At 49.5% G+C, this 16,189-nt stretch overlaps 1 protein-coding gene across 7 annotated transcripts in view; it reads right to left on the bottom strand.

Moving 5' to 3' along the window:
- The window catches only part of AKAP7 (A-kinase anchoring protein 7), a 262,693-nt gene that overhangs the window by 230,630 nt on the left and 15,874 nt on the right, over nucleotides 1-16,189 (bottom strand). For all 7 annotated transcript variants that reach the window (XR_012318026.1, XR_012318027.1, XM_073671248.1 and 4 more), the window contains exon 3: nucleotides 15,837-15,967. Coding sequence is in view for 5 of the 7 variants with exons in the window: in XM_073671248.1 (XP_073527349.1) it covers nucleotides 15,837-15,967 (131 nt within the window). In the remaining 2 variants the exon portion in view is untranslated. The remainder of the gene's footprint in view (nucleotides 1-15,836; nucleotides 15,968-16,189) is intronic.

The raw sequence follows: 16,189 nt of genomic DNA, 5'->3' as shown, positions 1-16,189 counted from the left end.
GCTTGTGTTTCTATTGCGGGAAATCTGGTCATTTGATTAAAGGCTGTGAGCTTCGTATGAAGAAAGAAAAAAAAATGGTCAGTCACGCCCGTATTGCCTGTTTAAATTCCAAGGGTATATTTTTAGCTGCTTCCACGATTGCTCAGGAAAAATTAATGGAATTTCGGGTGTTTGTTGATTGCGGGTCTACACTGAATGTTATTGATGGGGGATTCGTGGAAAAACTCAATTTAAAACCTGAACCTTTATCATCCCCCATTGCTGTGGTTTCTGTGGATGGCTCCCCTTTGAAGAATATTACTCTCAAGGTCAGTGAATTTCCTCTCACTATTAATGGTGTTCACCATGAGAAATTGGATTTGGTAGTGTTGAATAACTTGCCTTCTCCAGTAATATTGGGTTTGCCCTGGTTAAAATTTCACAATCCTGTACTGGATTGGTCTACCAGTGAAATTAAATCCTGGAGCCATAAATGTTATGACAAGTGTTGTAACGGGCGTATTGCAGCTTTGGATAGGGGAGAATTGCCTGTTCCTATTCAGGATTTTTGGAGAGTTTTTTCTGAGAAAGAATCGCAGGTTTTGCCTCCCCATAGAGACTATGATTGTTCTATTGAATTTGTCCCTGGAGCGACTCTTCCTAAAAGTCGTTTATTTAACCTTACTATTCCTGAGAGGAAGGCTTTGGAGGAATACATACAGACAAGTTTGGCCGCCGGTCACATTAGGCCCTCTAAGTCTCCTGTGGCGGTTGGATTTTTTTTTGTAAAAAAAAAGGACGGCGGTTTACGTCCTTGTCTAGATTTTCGTGAGATTAACAAAATTACGGTACGCAATCCTTACCCACTGCCATTGATTCCTGATCTGTTTAACCAGTTATTGGGGGCCAAGTGGTTCTCTAAAATTGACCTTAAGGGGGCATACAATCTGTTGCGCATGAAGGAGGGTGATGAATGGAAGACTGCTTTTAACACTCCTGTGGGTCATTTTGAGAATCTGGTTATGCCTTTTGGTCTTACTAATGCTCCTGCATTTTTTCAGAATCTGATTAATGACATCCTTAGACCTTTGATCGGTAAAAATGTGGTTGTGTATTTGGATGACATTTTGATTTATTCGCCAGATCTGGAGTCTCATTGGCGGAGCGTGCGTGAGGTATTACAGTTATTAATGGACAATTCGCTTTTTGCTAAGCTGGAGAAATGTGAGTTCGCTGTACAGAGAATTAGTTTTTTGGGCTACATTATCTCCAGCAAAGGTTTTGAGATGGATCCGGTTAAGGTTCAGGCTGTGCAGGAATGGCCTAGGCCTATTGGTTTGAAATCGATACAGAGGTTTTTGGGTTTCGCCAATTACTATAGAAAATTCATAAAAAATTTTTCTAGTATTGTCAAACCTCTGACTGATCTCACCAGGAAAGGTGCTGATGCGGTTCAGTGGTCTTCTGAGGCCATTGAAGCTTTTGTGTATCTCAAGGAGAGGTTCACCTCTGCTCCCATCCTTATGCAGCCTGATGTTACTAGGCCGTTTTTGGTTGAGGTTGATGCTTCCTCTGTGGGGGTTGGCGCAGTATTGTCTCAGGATAACGGGGATGGATTACATCCCTGTGCATTTTTTTCAAAAAAATTTTCGGAGACTGAATTGAATTACGATATTGGTAATCGGGAATTATTGGCTATTAAACTCGCATTTGAACACTGGCGCCACTTCTTGGAAGGTGCGGAATTTCCCGTTCAGGTTCTTACGGATCATAAAAATCTGATATATCTTGACGCTGCCAAGCGCCTGAATGCCCGTCAGGCTAGGTGGGCACTGTTTTTCTCGCGGTTTAATTTCTCCGTTACTTACATCCCTGGTACTAAGAATGTTAAGGCGGATGCCTTGTCTCGCAGTTTTTCTCCCATAGTCGGTGCTGAGAAAGAGGAAAACATTTTACAAGAAGGTGTTGTGATAGCTGCTTTAGACTCCGTTTTGGAAGATGAGATTCTTAAAGCTCAGGAGAATGCCCCATCTAACACTCCTCATGGGAGGTTGTTTGTGCCTGGGACCTTTAGGAGAGATTTGTTTGTTGAGTGTCACGAATCTCGGTTGGCAGGTCATCCCGGAATCTCTGAGACCAAGAGACTGGTGGGTCGCAGTTTTTGGTGGCCTGGATGGCAGAAGGAAGTCATTAAGTGGGTGCGCCAATGTACTATATGTGCTAGATCTAAGTCCTCACATACTCCTGCTGCGGGGTTGCTTTGTCCTTTGGAGGTCCCCAGTGCTCCTTGGACACATTTGGCTATGGACTTTATAACTGACCTTCCCCCCTCTGAGGGTTTTACTGTCATCTGGGTGGTCGTGGACCGTTTTAGCAAGATGTGTCACTTGGTTCCCTTCGTCAAACTGCCCTGCGCTAAAACTCTCGCTAAGGCCTTTGTCAAGGAAATTGTCAGACTTCATGGCGTTCCTACTGACATTGTTTCTGATAGGGGTCCTCAGTTCGTGGCTCGTTTTTGGCGTGCCTTTTGTGACAGGTTGGGAATTCATTTGTCGTTTTCGTCCGGATATCATCCTGAATCTAATGGCCAGACAGAAAGGAAAAACCAGGATGTTGAGCAGTTCTTGCGTTGTTTTGTGGCAGACAATCAAGAGGGGTGGTCTGAGTTTCTGCCACTTGCCGAATTTGCTCTGAACAATCATACATCTTCTTCTGCTGGTTGTTCGCCTTTTTTTTGTTGTTCTGGGAGACATCCGTCGTTTGGGTCGTTCTCCAAGTTGGGATCTGCCGTGCCTGAGGAGGAGAATTTTTCCGGTGATTTGGAAAGAGTTTGGACGGATGTGCGTGGTAATCTTCAGGAGGCCAACAGAAAATCTAAAGACTACTTTGATAGGAAACGACAGGAGGTTTTGTTCGCTGTTGGTGACATGGTTTGGTTGTCCTCTAGGAATCTGCGGTTGAGGATTCCTTCTAAGAAATTGGGTCCCAAGTTTGTAGGGCCCTTTAAGGTGCTTCAGGTTGTCAACCAATCTGCTGTTAGGTTGGAGGTTCCTACCTCCTGGAGAATTAATCCGGTCTTTCATGTCTCCCTGTTAAAAAAAGCTGTTGTGTCGGATGGTGACGCCTCTGCCTCTGTTCCTCCGGTGGTGGAGGACGGGGAATATGAAATTTCTCGCATCCTTGACTCTAGACGGTATAGAGGTAGTTTGCAGTATCTTGTGGCCTGGAAAGGTTTCGGACCCGAGGATAACTCTTGGGTGAGGTCAGATGATGTTTCCGCGTCCAGACTTATCAGAGCGTTTCACAGGAGATTTCCTGATAAGCCTGGTCCTAGGGGATCCGGAGGATCCTCTTAGAAGGGGGGGTACTGTTAGAACCTTGCTGTTAGGTTTTTTTTCCTTTGCTGGTCACATGACCTTGTTGGCCTATTTAATCCTGCTCCGCCCTTCTGGCTTTGCTGGACTTCATTGTATATCTACTTTCTAGCTAGCCTGTGCTCTGTATCTAACTCTGTTAGTTTGCTTGGTCTACGGACCTCTATGTTCTATCTATTTTGTTTGTTCGTCTTTCTGCTACTATTTCTGTTAGGAGGTGTCCCATATTCCTCCCAGTCCTTAGTACTTGTAGGGATTCCCTCCCCAAATCTATAGGTCTCCGTACAGACTAGATTAGGACTTTAGCAGGTCTGATCGCAGGATCAGGTTCCCTGTTACATCGTAGGGATTCAGCTGAGTCTTATAGTAGGGACAGATCTCCTCTCTTTCCTTAGCTTTGGTAGCAGAACTTAACAGCAGCTTCTCCAGCCACAGGCTGCGTTCTTCCAGGGGCAACGTCTTGAGGAGATCAATGACGATATTATTCATTTTCTCACACAGCCCGTTGGTTTGCGGGTGGTAAGGCGTTGTCCGAATCTTCTTACAGCCGTAGAGGTTGCAGAACTCCTGGAAGACTTCAGCCTCAAACGCTGGACCTTGATCTGTCAAGACCTGTTCCGGATACCCGTGTGGACAGCAGAAGTGTTGTTGGAAGGCTCTGGCCACTGTTTGGGCTGTCAAGTCTTTAACAGGAACCACCACCAGGAACCGGGAGTAATGGTCCACAATCGTGAGGGCATAGATGTAGCCGGACCGGCTTGTAGCCAATTTTACATGGTCCAGGGCTACCAGCTCAAGAGGCTGCCTGGTGACGATGGGCCTCAAGGGTGTCTTCTGGCTGGTATGGTCCTTCCTTCTGAGGTTACACGGGCCGCAATCTCTGCACCATCTTTCTATGGCCCCTCTCATTCCTATCCAGATGAACCGCTCCCGTAACAGGAACTCCAGTTTCTTCCACCCAAAGTGTCCTGCTTCGTTATGGTAGGCCTCCAGGACCATTGCTGCATCTCGTCTTGGGACCACTACCTGCCAGGTCAGCTCGTGCGTCCGGTGGTTGACAAGCCTTCAGCACAGCTTCCCCTCGTAGAGGAATAGCCTGCTTTTCTCTTTCTATAACTGCTTCCTCAGGGGCATCCGGATCGGGATAGGCATCTGCCTGAGTCAGCATTTCCTTCACCAAGCGAACTGCAGGGTCACTATCTTGCGTTTCAGCCCAGTCGTGGTGAGGTAAGGGATTGAACATGACGGTGGTCGAGTCTTTGTCTCTTACACGGTGGGAGTACTGAGTGGCCCCATACCGGTGGAATGCAGGGAGCTCTATTTCCTCCAGCTCGTCTGGATCTTCTCCCTCATCGGGCAAGTGGGGCATTCTCGATAGGGCATATGCATTGGCGTTTGCTCGGCCTGCCCGGTACTTGATGGTGAAGTCATAGTTTGCTAGCCGGGCCATCCACCGCTGCTCTAGGGCACCAAGTCTCGCAGTGTCCAGGTGCGTCAACGGATTGATGTCCGGTTACACAGTGAACTTCGCAGAGGCCAGGTAATGCTTGAAACGTTCCGTTACGGCCCACACCACTGCCAAGAACTCCAGCTTAAAGGAGCTGTAATTCTCCGGGTTTCTCTTGGTGGGCCTCATCTTCCGGCTGGCGTACGCGATCACCCTTTCTCTGCCCTGTTGGTTCTGTGACAGTACGGCTCCCAGCCCCACATTACTGGCGTCCGTATGGAGGATAAAAGGCTGGCCATAATCGGGGTAGGCCAGGATCTCATCCCCCGTGAGGGTCATCTTCAGCTGGCGGAAGGACTCCTCTTCCGGCTTGTCCCACTTGAAGGGTGGCTTTTGGCTTCTGGTCTTAGATTGTCCTATAAGGAGGTCCTGCATAGGGGCTGCCATCTTGGTGAACCCGGGGATGAACCTTCGGTAGTAGCCTACCAACCCGAGGAACTGGCTCACTTCTTTTATGCTAGAGGGGCTTGGCCAGTTCTTTATTGCCGTGATTTTGTCAGGGTCGGAGGCTACTCCTTCTGCACTCACCACGTGTCCCAGGTACTGTACCTTCGGCTTTAACAGATGGCACTTGGAGGGTTTCACTTTCATGCCAAAGCCTGCCAGGGCTTCGAACACCTCGGCCAGGTGCTTTAGATGGTCCTCGTAAGTCTTCGAATAGACAATTACGTCGTCCAGGTAAAGTAGGACCGTCTTAAAGTTTCGGTGCCCTAGACAGCATTCCATCAGCCTCTGGAAGGTCTCGGGTGCGTTGCAGAGCCCGAATGGCATACAGTTGAATTCACTTAATCCCATCGGGGTGGTGAAGGCGGTCTTCTCCTTGTCAGCCTCTGCCACAGGAACCTGCCAGTACCCACTAGTAAGATCCAAAGTAGAGAAGAAGTTAGCTGATTTTAGTGCGGCTAAAGACTCCTCTATCCTAGGTAACGGGTAAGCGTCCTTATGGGTGATACGATTGACCTTTCTATAGTCCACGCACATTCTCATGGTACCGTCTTTCTTTTTTACCAAAACTAAGGGAGCTGCCCAGGGGCTACAGCTATCTCTAATGACCCCAGCTTCTTTCATTTCTCTCAGCATGCCCTTTGCGTTCTGATAATGTGCAGGGGGTACAGGTCTGTGTCTCTCTTTTATTGGTGGGTAGCTCCCCGTGGGGATGTGGTGTTCCACTCCCTTTACTCGGCCGAAGTCTAGCGGGTGCTTACTAAAGATCCTCTCGTACTCCTGAACCACCCGGTAGACTCCTTGTTTTTGGTGCAGGGGAGTAGAGTCAGCACCCACATGGAGTTTCTGGCACCAGTCCTCCTTGTGTTTCTAGGAGCCATTATCCTCCACCGGGAGAGATGGAGGCAAGGGCTCCACGACCCTGAGAGCATTGTGTTCGACAGCAAACAATTTGGCTAATGTAGCGTACCGGGGCAAATGTACTTCCCTTTCCCCAATGTTTAAGATCCGGACGGGCACCCTTCCATGGCGGACATCAACCACCCCCCGGGCTGTCAAAATGGTGGGCCTGCTGTCTGAGTGTCACACTGTCACAGAATACTGGAGGTAGGGGGCCTAAGCTGACCCTAAGCTGGGACCCTGACTAACCCCTCAACCTGGAGGTACTGTTAAAGGTACAGAGGTCCAGGCCGCCAGCGTAACCCCTACCTCCTGAGGATCCCTGCACCTAAGTAATCTAGTCCTGAGAAGGACCCCGATCACAACAATAGGGAACCAGAAATAATATGCCCACACACAGTATTTAGACGAACGAGACAGTACAAGGGAAAAACCAAAACCACCTTGCATACAACTTCTACACAACTACAACAGAGGGAACACCAACGGGAAAGGAGATAAATGATAAAGCGAGGAAAGGGAAAAAACACTTCCAAATGCACTTATCTCAGCAACTCCAAACACCACGATCCGCTCTGTAAGTCAGAATGAAAAGCTTTCACCGACACCTCCCAAACAGACCTGCAGGAATATAAAGGAGTCTCACTAAAGAAGCATTGATTGCAGCTGGGCGAGGCTGGACCTCAGCTAGCCCAGAGAGAGAGAGAATTAACTCCTACACTGCCGAAAAAACACAAAGCACCAACAAGTCAGCTGCGAGAAGTCAGGCTGTGTACTCGTGACGATCTTCGTGGCAACACACCCGTGACAGTACCCCTCCTTCTACGAGGGGCCTCCGGACCCTCAGGGCCAGGTTTATCCGGGTGAGTCGAGTGGAAGGCCCGAACTAATCGGTCTGCGTTAATATCCGACGCAGGAACCCACATCCTCTCCTCAGGACCATACCCCTTCCAATGAACCAAGTACTGAAGGGACCGGCGATTAAAGCGTGAATCAATGACCCTCGATACCTGGAACTCCAAGTTACCATTGACAACCACAGGAGGGGGAGGTAAAGGTGACGGTACCACCGGCGCCACATACCTCTTAAGCAATGATCTGTGAAACACGTTGTGAATTTTAAACGTAGGGGGGAGGTCAAGACGGAATGCCACCGGATTAATAACAGAACTGATTCTGTACGGCCCGATGAACCTGGGACCCAGTTTCCAGGAGGGAACCTTAAGTTTAATATTCCTGGTAGACAACCATACCTGATCGTTCACACTTAGGTCCGGACCAGACACTCTCCTCCTATCAGCCATACGTTTGTATCGGTTCCCCATAGTATTCAGATTCTTCAGCACCCCTCTCCATACTGTAGCGAGAGATGAGGAAAATCGTTCCTCCTCCGGAACCCCCGAAGAGCCCCCCCTACTGAAAGTACAAAACTGGGGGTGAAAACCATATGCCCCAAAAAACGGGGACTTACCAGTGGACTCGCTCCGCCTATTATTGAGAGCAAACTCTGCCAGAGGTAGGAAAGAAGCCCAGTCCTCCTGGTTCTCTGACACAAAACACCGAAGATATGTCTCCAAGCTCTGGTTCATACGTTCCGTCTGACCATTGGTCTGAGGATGAAAAGCCGACGAGAATGACAAATGCATCCCCCGCCGAGCACAAAACGCCTTCCAGAACTTGGACACAAACTGAGACCCCCGATCAGACACCACCTCGGAGGGTACCCCGTGAAGCCTCACAATCTCCCCAATGAATACCTGCGCAAGAGTTTTAGCATTAGGAAGAGCCGGAAGAGCGATAAAATGTGCCATCTTGCTGAACCTGTCCACTACAACGAGTATGACCGTTTTACCCGAAGACGGAGGGAGGTCCGTAATAAAGTCCATAGACAGATGAGTCCAAGGACGCTCCGGGATCTTCAAAGGTAAGAGGGCCCCAGACGGACGGGTATGTGAGGTCTTAGAGCGCGCACAAACCCCACAGGACGCGACAAAAGTTACCACCTCTTTATGTAAGTTAGGCCACCAAAACCGACGCGAGAGGAGATCCACAGTTGCTTTACTCCCCGGGTGTCCTGCAAAAACTGAGTTATGGTGTGCCTCGATCACCTTTTGTCGCAACTGATCTGGAACGAACAGTCTCCCCGAAGGTCCAACAGGGGCGTCCCCCTGAGCCTCCAATATCTCCTCCTCCAGCTCAGAGCATACTGCCGAAACCACCACCCCCTCCTGAAGAATAGGAATCGGGTCGTCCGTATTCCCGGCCCCAGGGAAACTGCGAGATAAGGCATCCGCCTTTACATTTTTAGACCCAGGACGATATGTAACGACGAAATTAAACCTGGTAAAAAACAATGACCACCTAGCTTGTCTGGGATTCAGACGTTTAGCGGACTCCAGATATAGCAGGTTCTTGTGATCGGTGATGACGGTGACCGGATGAACTGCCCCCTCCAAAAAATGGCGCCACTCCTCAAAAGCTAACTTAATGGCCAAGAGTTCCCTATTGCCGACATCGTAATTCCTCTCAGCGGACGACAACTTTTTAGAGAAAAAGGCGCATGGATGCCACTTACCAGGGGACGAACCCTGTGACAATACTGCTCCCACCCCTACCTCGGAAGCGTCTACCTCTACAAAGAATGGCTGAGACGCATCAGGTTGAATGAGTATGGGTGCCGAGGCAAAACATTTTTTCAAGGAGGAGAATGCTTGACAAGCCTTGTCAGACCACCTAGAAAAATCCGTCCCCTTTTTAGTCATGTCTGTGAGAGGCTTAACCATGGACGAGAAATTACGAATGAACTTCCGGTAATAGTTAGCAAACCCCAGGAAACGTTGTAGTGCCTTAAGATTCTCCGGCCGATCCCACTCAAGAACTGCCCGCACTTTCCCAGGGTCCATACGAAAACCGGACGCTGAAACCAGGAAGCCTAAAAACTGGAGTTCCTGTACGGCGAACACACACTTTTCCCACTTGGCATACAGTTTATTATCCCGCAAGATCTGTAACACCTGTCTAACGTGCTCCTGATGAGACACCAGATCCGGCGAGTAAATTAAGATATCATCCAGATATATGACAACAAACTGTCCCACCAGGTGGCGAAAAATATCATTAACAAAGTGTTGAAACACCGCCGGGGCATTAGTCAGACCGAATGGCATGACAAGGTTCTCATAATGCCCCTCCGGAGTGTTAAAAGCCGTCTTCCACTCATCCCCCTCCTTCATCCTAATCAGATTGTACGCCCCCCTGAGATCCAACTTAGAGAACCATTTGGCGCCCACGATCTGATTAAAGAGATCGGGAATAAGTGGGAGCGGATACGGATCTCGGACCGTAATCCGATTAAGTTCACGGAAATCCAGGCAAGGGCGTAGGCCTCCATCTTTCTTCTTAACAAAGAAGAACCCCGCGGCCACCGGTGAAGATGAAGGTCTAATATGCCCCTTAGCCAGACTTTCAGAAATATAATCCTTCATGGCCTGCCTCTCAGGACCAGAAAGGTTATACAACCTAGCTTTAGGTAACTTGGCCTCAGGGAGCAGTTTTACAGAACAGTCATACTCGCGATGAGGAGGTAGTTCCTGACACCCATTCTCCGAGAATACATCCTCAAAGTCCGCCAGAAATGGAGGTAAGACCCAAGGAGTAACCGCACCGATGACCGTGTTCATGCAGTTTTTATTACAGAATTTACTCCATTGGCTTATCTCTCTGGTTTGCCAATTAATAACCGGGTTATGCTTAGCTAACCAAGGAAGGCCCAACACTATAGGAGTGGGAAGACCCTCCAACACGTAGCAAGACAACAGTTCTTTATGTATTGCCCCCACTTGAAGTTTTACACCATGCACAGCTTGCAAAAAACTTCCCTGACCGAGAGGCCTGGCATCGATCGAGAATATGGGGATGGGTTTAGCCAACTCACTCAATCGCATACCTTGAACCCGGGCAAACCGAGCATCAACCAGATTAGCCCCGGCCCCACTATCCAGAAGAACAGATATCCTCTCAGTTCTCGTACCCACCACCACCTCCGCCGGTACGAGAAACTGAGACGAACCTAGGGACGAAATACCTACTCCCAGATTGCCGTCCACCACACAACCTGGGATCAACAGTTTTTTCGACGACTCTTTACTCTGCAAGGGACGGGATGGACACCCCCCAATAAAATGTCCCTTTTTCCCGCAGAGGAAACACCTTCCTGTCTTATGGCGCACCACCGGTCCCCTTCCCCGAAATGATGTCCCTCCTAATTGCATAGGCTCCTCCGGACTGACCAGGGGAACCACCATATGAGGGGACCTTGTAGGAGGTGGAGACATTACAGGGGGTAGAGTTATCCCGCACCTCTCCCGAAGCCGTCTGTCAACACGAATAGCAAGGGCCACAGCGGCTTCCAGTGACGCGGGAGAGTCATACTGTGCCAACACATCCTGTAATTTGTCGGATAAACCATGACAAAACTGGCTCCTAAGAGCCGGGTCATTCCACTGGGTGTCCGTGGCCCACCTACGGAACTCCGAACAGAATTCCTCCACCGGACGATCTCCCTGCTGAATCCTACGTAACTTAGACTCAGCAAGGGAGATCCGATCTGGGTCATCATATACGAGTCCCAGAGCAGCGAAAAACCTATCCACTGACTGGAGAACCGGGGAGCTTGGGGGAAGAGAGAACGCCCAAGATTGAGGGTCCCCTTGTAGGAGCGAGATGACAATTCCCACCCTTTGTTCTTCACTGCCCGATGACCGAGGCCGCAGCCGAAAGTACAATTTGCATGCCTCCCGGAAAACAAAAAACTTGTCCCGCCCCCCAGTGAACCTGTCAGGGAGAGCTACTTTAGGTTCTGGTCCGGCTTGCTCCGGAGGATGCAAAACCTTGGACTTAACGTCCGCCAGCCCCATGGACAAACTCTGCAACTGCCGAGCTAGACCGGCTACTGGATCCATGGTAGCTGGAGAAAACTAAGATGGTCGGTGAAAATGTCACACTGTCACAGAATACTGGAGGTAGGGGGCCTAAGCTGACCCTAAGCTGGGACCCTGACTAACCCCTCAACCTGGAGGTACTGTTAAAGGTACAGAGGTCCAGGCCGCCAGCGTAACCCCTACCTCCTGAGGATCCCTGCACCTAAGTAATCTAGTCCTGAGAAGGACCCCGATCACAACAATAGGGAACCAGAAATAATATGCCCACACACAGTATTTAGACGAACGAGACAGTACAAGGGAAAAACCAAAACCACCTTGCATACAACTTCTACACAACTACAACAGAGGGAACACCAACGGGAAAGGAGATAAATGATAAAGCGAGGAAAGGGAAAAAACACTTCCAAATGCACTTATCTCAGCAACTCCAAACACCACGATCCGCTCTGTAAGTCAGAATGAAAAGCTTTCACCGACACCTCCCAAACAGACCTGCAGGAATATAAAGGAGTCTCACTAAAGAAGCATTGATTGCAGCTGGGCGAGGCTGGACCTCAGCTAGCCCAGAGAGAGAGAGAATTAACTCCTACACTGCCGAAAAAACACAAAGCACCAACAAGTCAGCTGCGAGAAGTCAGGCTGTGTACTCGTGACGATCTTCGTGGCAACACACCCGTGACACTGAGTTCACGGGTTCTACCATGGCTTGGTAGTCTCTCCCTCTTAACCCGATTGCAGTCCGACACCAGATCATCATTTCACTTTTGGGAGGCATGGCAATAGAGAACGGGTCGCTCATCCTCACGCTACCGATCTCACCACCAGACAGTTCTACCTGTTGCCGTCTCACCAGGGCTCTTATCTCTTTCTGGAGGACCCTCTGTTGGCTGGAGCTCGCATTCATCGCCACCTGCTGCAAAATTACAATTACTTCTGAAAGACAATCACGTTAGTACCCAAGGTTATTTTAGGGTGACTTTCTCGACGGTCAATGTCCACAATGATCACTCCCTGTGCCGGCAGTTCAACTTTACCAATCTTAATGGTCATCTCTCTGAACCCCACCTGCGGCACGGGTTGGCCATTGCTGGTGATGATGCTTAAGTCATCGTCTGGATAACGGGTTATATCAGTGTCACTCTAGTACTGCTTCAAAAGTACATAGGGGACGGTAGTCACTTGGGACCCGGTGTCCAGCAGTGCCCTCATGGGGATACCGTCCTGCACTACGGGCAAAACCGGGCGTCCCCCCACGTACTTATCGCGCCAATTAGAAGGGCCTGGTGACCTTATGCCTGGGGGTTGGCCCTCTGCCCCAGGTCGGACCCGTTTAAAGTACAGTACCTGGCTATGTGTCCTGGCTGGCTGCAACGGCGGCAAATCGGCTGTCCATCCTCAGTGTAACGGTCGGCGGGCCTCCCTCTGAACGACGGGATCCTCCTCTGCCGACGCCACGGGACATCCTCCGGACTAGAAGCCAGCTTGATTGGTCCTGAAGGTTCCATCAGCAACGACTGTACGGTCCTGGTCAATGCAGCAACACTCTTTGTTAGTTCTTGAACCTGATGGTGCAGGTTTGCAGGCGGGGATGGAGTTAGGGCCTGCGCATCAGCCCCCACAAGGTCTGCAGGGTAGGGCACTGCCCCCTGGTGGTAAGTGATGGCAGGGCGCCGGGAAACTACAGCGCCACCTGGTGCGGGTTCTCGGAGCACCCGGATGGCCCTATCTTTGAACTGTGCAAAAGTCAAATCGAGGTTCTGTAGGGCCATGAGGCGCAGCTGGGTTTTGTGGGCGCTGGACAGCAGACCTTCTATGAACTGGTCAGTCAATAGTTTATCTGTATCCTGCACGCTGCCAGGGTCAGCTTGCTTGATTGCTCCCAAGGCTTCCCCCTTACAGTCCTTTTCTCCTCAGCTGTCCAAGACTTTACCTCCCGCTGGGCCGCACCAGTTAACGGCCCTATCAGTATGCTTACTTTCTGTTCTTCTGTCAGGGGATAAACTTTTAACAGGCTATACAGCCTTTCTTTAAAGTCGCCCAAGGTATGCATACTGTGGCAGCCAGGCCGCTCCGGGGATATAGGGCATGGAAAATGGCATCACAGCTGCAGCGGCTACGCTGGTGGTAGAGGGTCCCTCCGCGTCCGACATCTTCCTCCCCCCTAGTTAACCGTGGCCTACCTTCCGGCGATCCTCTTCTGTAGGCCGCGGCTCCGCTCGCGATGCTCTGGGCGAAGACCCTGCGTCGCTCGGCGATGACGTCGGCATCCGCTGGATCTCCTTCCAGGACCTTGCGCAGCGTCTCAGCGTAGGGCGGGGCTTCAGGTCTCGCGCGTTTTTGACGTCCACGCCCCTCTTCTTCCCGCGCGGCGTCCCGAAGATGGCGCCCGATGGCAGGAAACGGCTCCGATTGGCGGGAAATGGCCCCGAATGGCGGGAAACTTCACTCAGGTATGCATAAAGTCTTTTTAAGGCACGCAATACCCGTTTGTGGCGGGTTGGTCACAATCCTGCCGACTAGGACAAAGCTGACACGCCCCCTGGGCCGTGGGGTACCCGGAACCGGGCTTCTGTACGATGCTGGGGGTAGTAGTGGCAACCCGATCCCGTGCCTCAGGGTGGTCAGACCAATGTTGTGGCAGTCTATTTATAGCTTTGTGAATGTCCGACTACGCCACCCGTGGATTGCGGTCAGAGATAACCGCCGCTGCGAGGCAGACCGCTGAGGCTGGTGTTGGTGTGCAGCACAGGGGTAGGATAACTCCCCACGGGAAGAGTGTAGCCTCAGGGCAGTGTAGGTGGATGCTGGGGGTGATAGTGCTGGCCGCAATAGTGAAAGTTCAGAGCCCGTGTCAAACAGTTCTGGGTCTTGATTGTAGATGTTACTAATGACCCAACAGTAGTACCGGGTAGGAATGGGCCTGGGTATCTGAGAGCATTCGGGCGAGCCCCACTGGTCAGGGCGAGTGTGTAGGCCTACCGTTCTCTCTATGCTTTTTCTGACTATCCCCCTCTTCGTGGTGTAATAGCCCACGTCCCTGAGCTTGCCGTGTACTTCGCCGCCTGTATGGCTTGCGACTCGGGCCTTGGGTACCTTTTGCTTTCTCCTCGCTGTACTGGTCCCTCTGTGTGGCGGAGCCTCCAGGCTTCTTAGGCCAAGGGACCTGAAATCCCTCGCGGGTTGGTTCTCTGCTGCTGGGCTTATAACCCTAACAGCCTCGGACCCCAATGTCCGGTAGTGTAGTTCTCTCAGCCAGGACCGGCTCTCGTCACCTCTGTCCCTGGCTTGCAGTCTCTCCTCTGCCTCACGGACTCCTCAGCTGCGGCTGAACTGTCCCTTCCTCTGAGAACCCTTCTGGACACTTCAGAAGTGGGTTCTGGTCTCTCTAACCCTGCCCCAGTTCCAGCTTTTATAGGGCAGCCAGCTCCCCCTACTGTCCCGGGACAGGAGGTGCTGCATGCTAATGGTCCCTAACCAGGGAACCTCCCTCCTGCTCTCAGACTCAGATTATTGTTTGTGGCATCCAGGCCTGGGGTGACACAAAAGTCTCTGACATCAAAGTAAGTCTCAGACATCATGGCACACGTTGTGATGTTACAACGTTTATTACCCTTGTTGCTCACTAACGCCTCTGGAAACGCACATCGTAATGTTATGACATGCAGTCTAGTTGGCGACACAGGTAACGTATATCGTAATGGCAAGACATCATGAAATATACCGTGAAGTCATAGGCTACCTCGGCGCCAGAAGCCCTGGCGCAGAGTAGAGAAGACTGAAGAGGATGACACGCAAAAATGGATAGAAGAGGCCAGACATCAGACTATGGCGAGGTGAAAAATTTTTTTTTTTCAACCTTTACCTTTTCAACCCTCTACAACGGAGCAAAAAGGCGGGCAACAGACAGCCATTGTGCTGAATTCATACAAAGCAAGCTATTAAAAAATTTGGATCCAGAGAATCCATATGCCATGTAAAATTCAAGGCAAATTCAATTCCCCTCAAACTAATTTACTGATCTCTACTCTAAACATGTAAAGGTGGTCATCTATAGCAAACAAATGTGAACTAAACCTGTCAATTTCAATGGGAGCAGACAGCCATTTAATGTGTATGGGGGGTATTCCAATTTTTCCAAGGTAGACATGGGGAAAAGAAGGATCAATGTTTGGATTTTAACATGGCAATGCTCTCAAGTAAAGATAAACTTGGGAAGGTGTCTGGCAGTGGCTTACTCGCTTCACCATATTGAGAACATATGGAGGCTTAGGGTGCATGTGTATGGGGTGACAGGGAGGAATAGGTGCCAGCCTATTTAAAGTGTAAGGTCATTTTCAGGCTTTATTTATCTAACTTTTTGGTCATTCTTAGTATACGTGCCTAGGTGCGTATTCTCCCTTCACTAAAAGAAGCCCAAAAAATTGTCCTTTCGGCTTCCATTGAGCTAGAATGCATTAGCCTACCATTATGTTAGCTATATAAAAAGCTCAGTAGTCTGCATTTTTTCGCAACATTTTGGTCAATGGACGATGTATACCAATATTTAACTATAAAGATGATTTTGGTCCAGAAATGCTCCTTGTGTATAGATCTGTTAGAAGCCAAAGTCAAGATATGAACAGAGCCTGACTAGAAAAGAAAAAGAGTATATCCTTATGCAAGTGCAGCAAAAATTAATAAAATAATTACCTTTACATTTGTAATGGGTAGAGATACAAAATAATTGGGTCTCTTTTTCTTTTCACTTTTATCATCTTCATCAGTTTCCAATTGTTGTCGTTTTCTTTTCTTTTTCACCTTTTTATCCACAGCTTTTGCGGCTGAAAGAAAGGACGATAATGCATTATATGTGATATTCATCTTTACAGGATGTTATTAAGTCTTCTAATAGATGTTGAGATAACAAAGTAGGAAAATAACAAAAATCAAACTTATAATCTAATTCTTCTTCCAAGAGTCTTAAAGGGGTATTCCCATCTCCAAGATCCTATCCCAATATGTAGTAGGTGTAATAATAATATTAGCAAATACTTTCAATTAGA

This window comes from Phyllobates terribilis, unplaced genomic scaffold (genome assembly GCF_046119375.1).
Source record: "Phyllobates terribilis strain yellow unplaced genomic scaffold, ASM4611937v1 Scaffold_3__8_contigs__length_932513732, whole genome shotgun sequence".
In the NCBI taxonomy this organism is placed as follows: domain Eukaryota; kingdom Metazoa; phylum Chordata; class Amphibia; order Anura; family Dendrobatidae; genus Phyllobates; species Phyllobates terribilis.
This window is presented reverse-complemented; position numbering and strand designations above follow the sequence as displayed.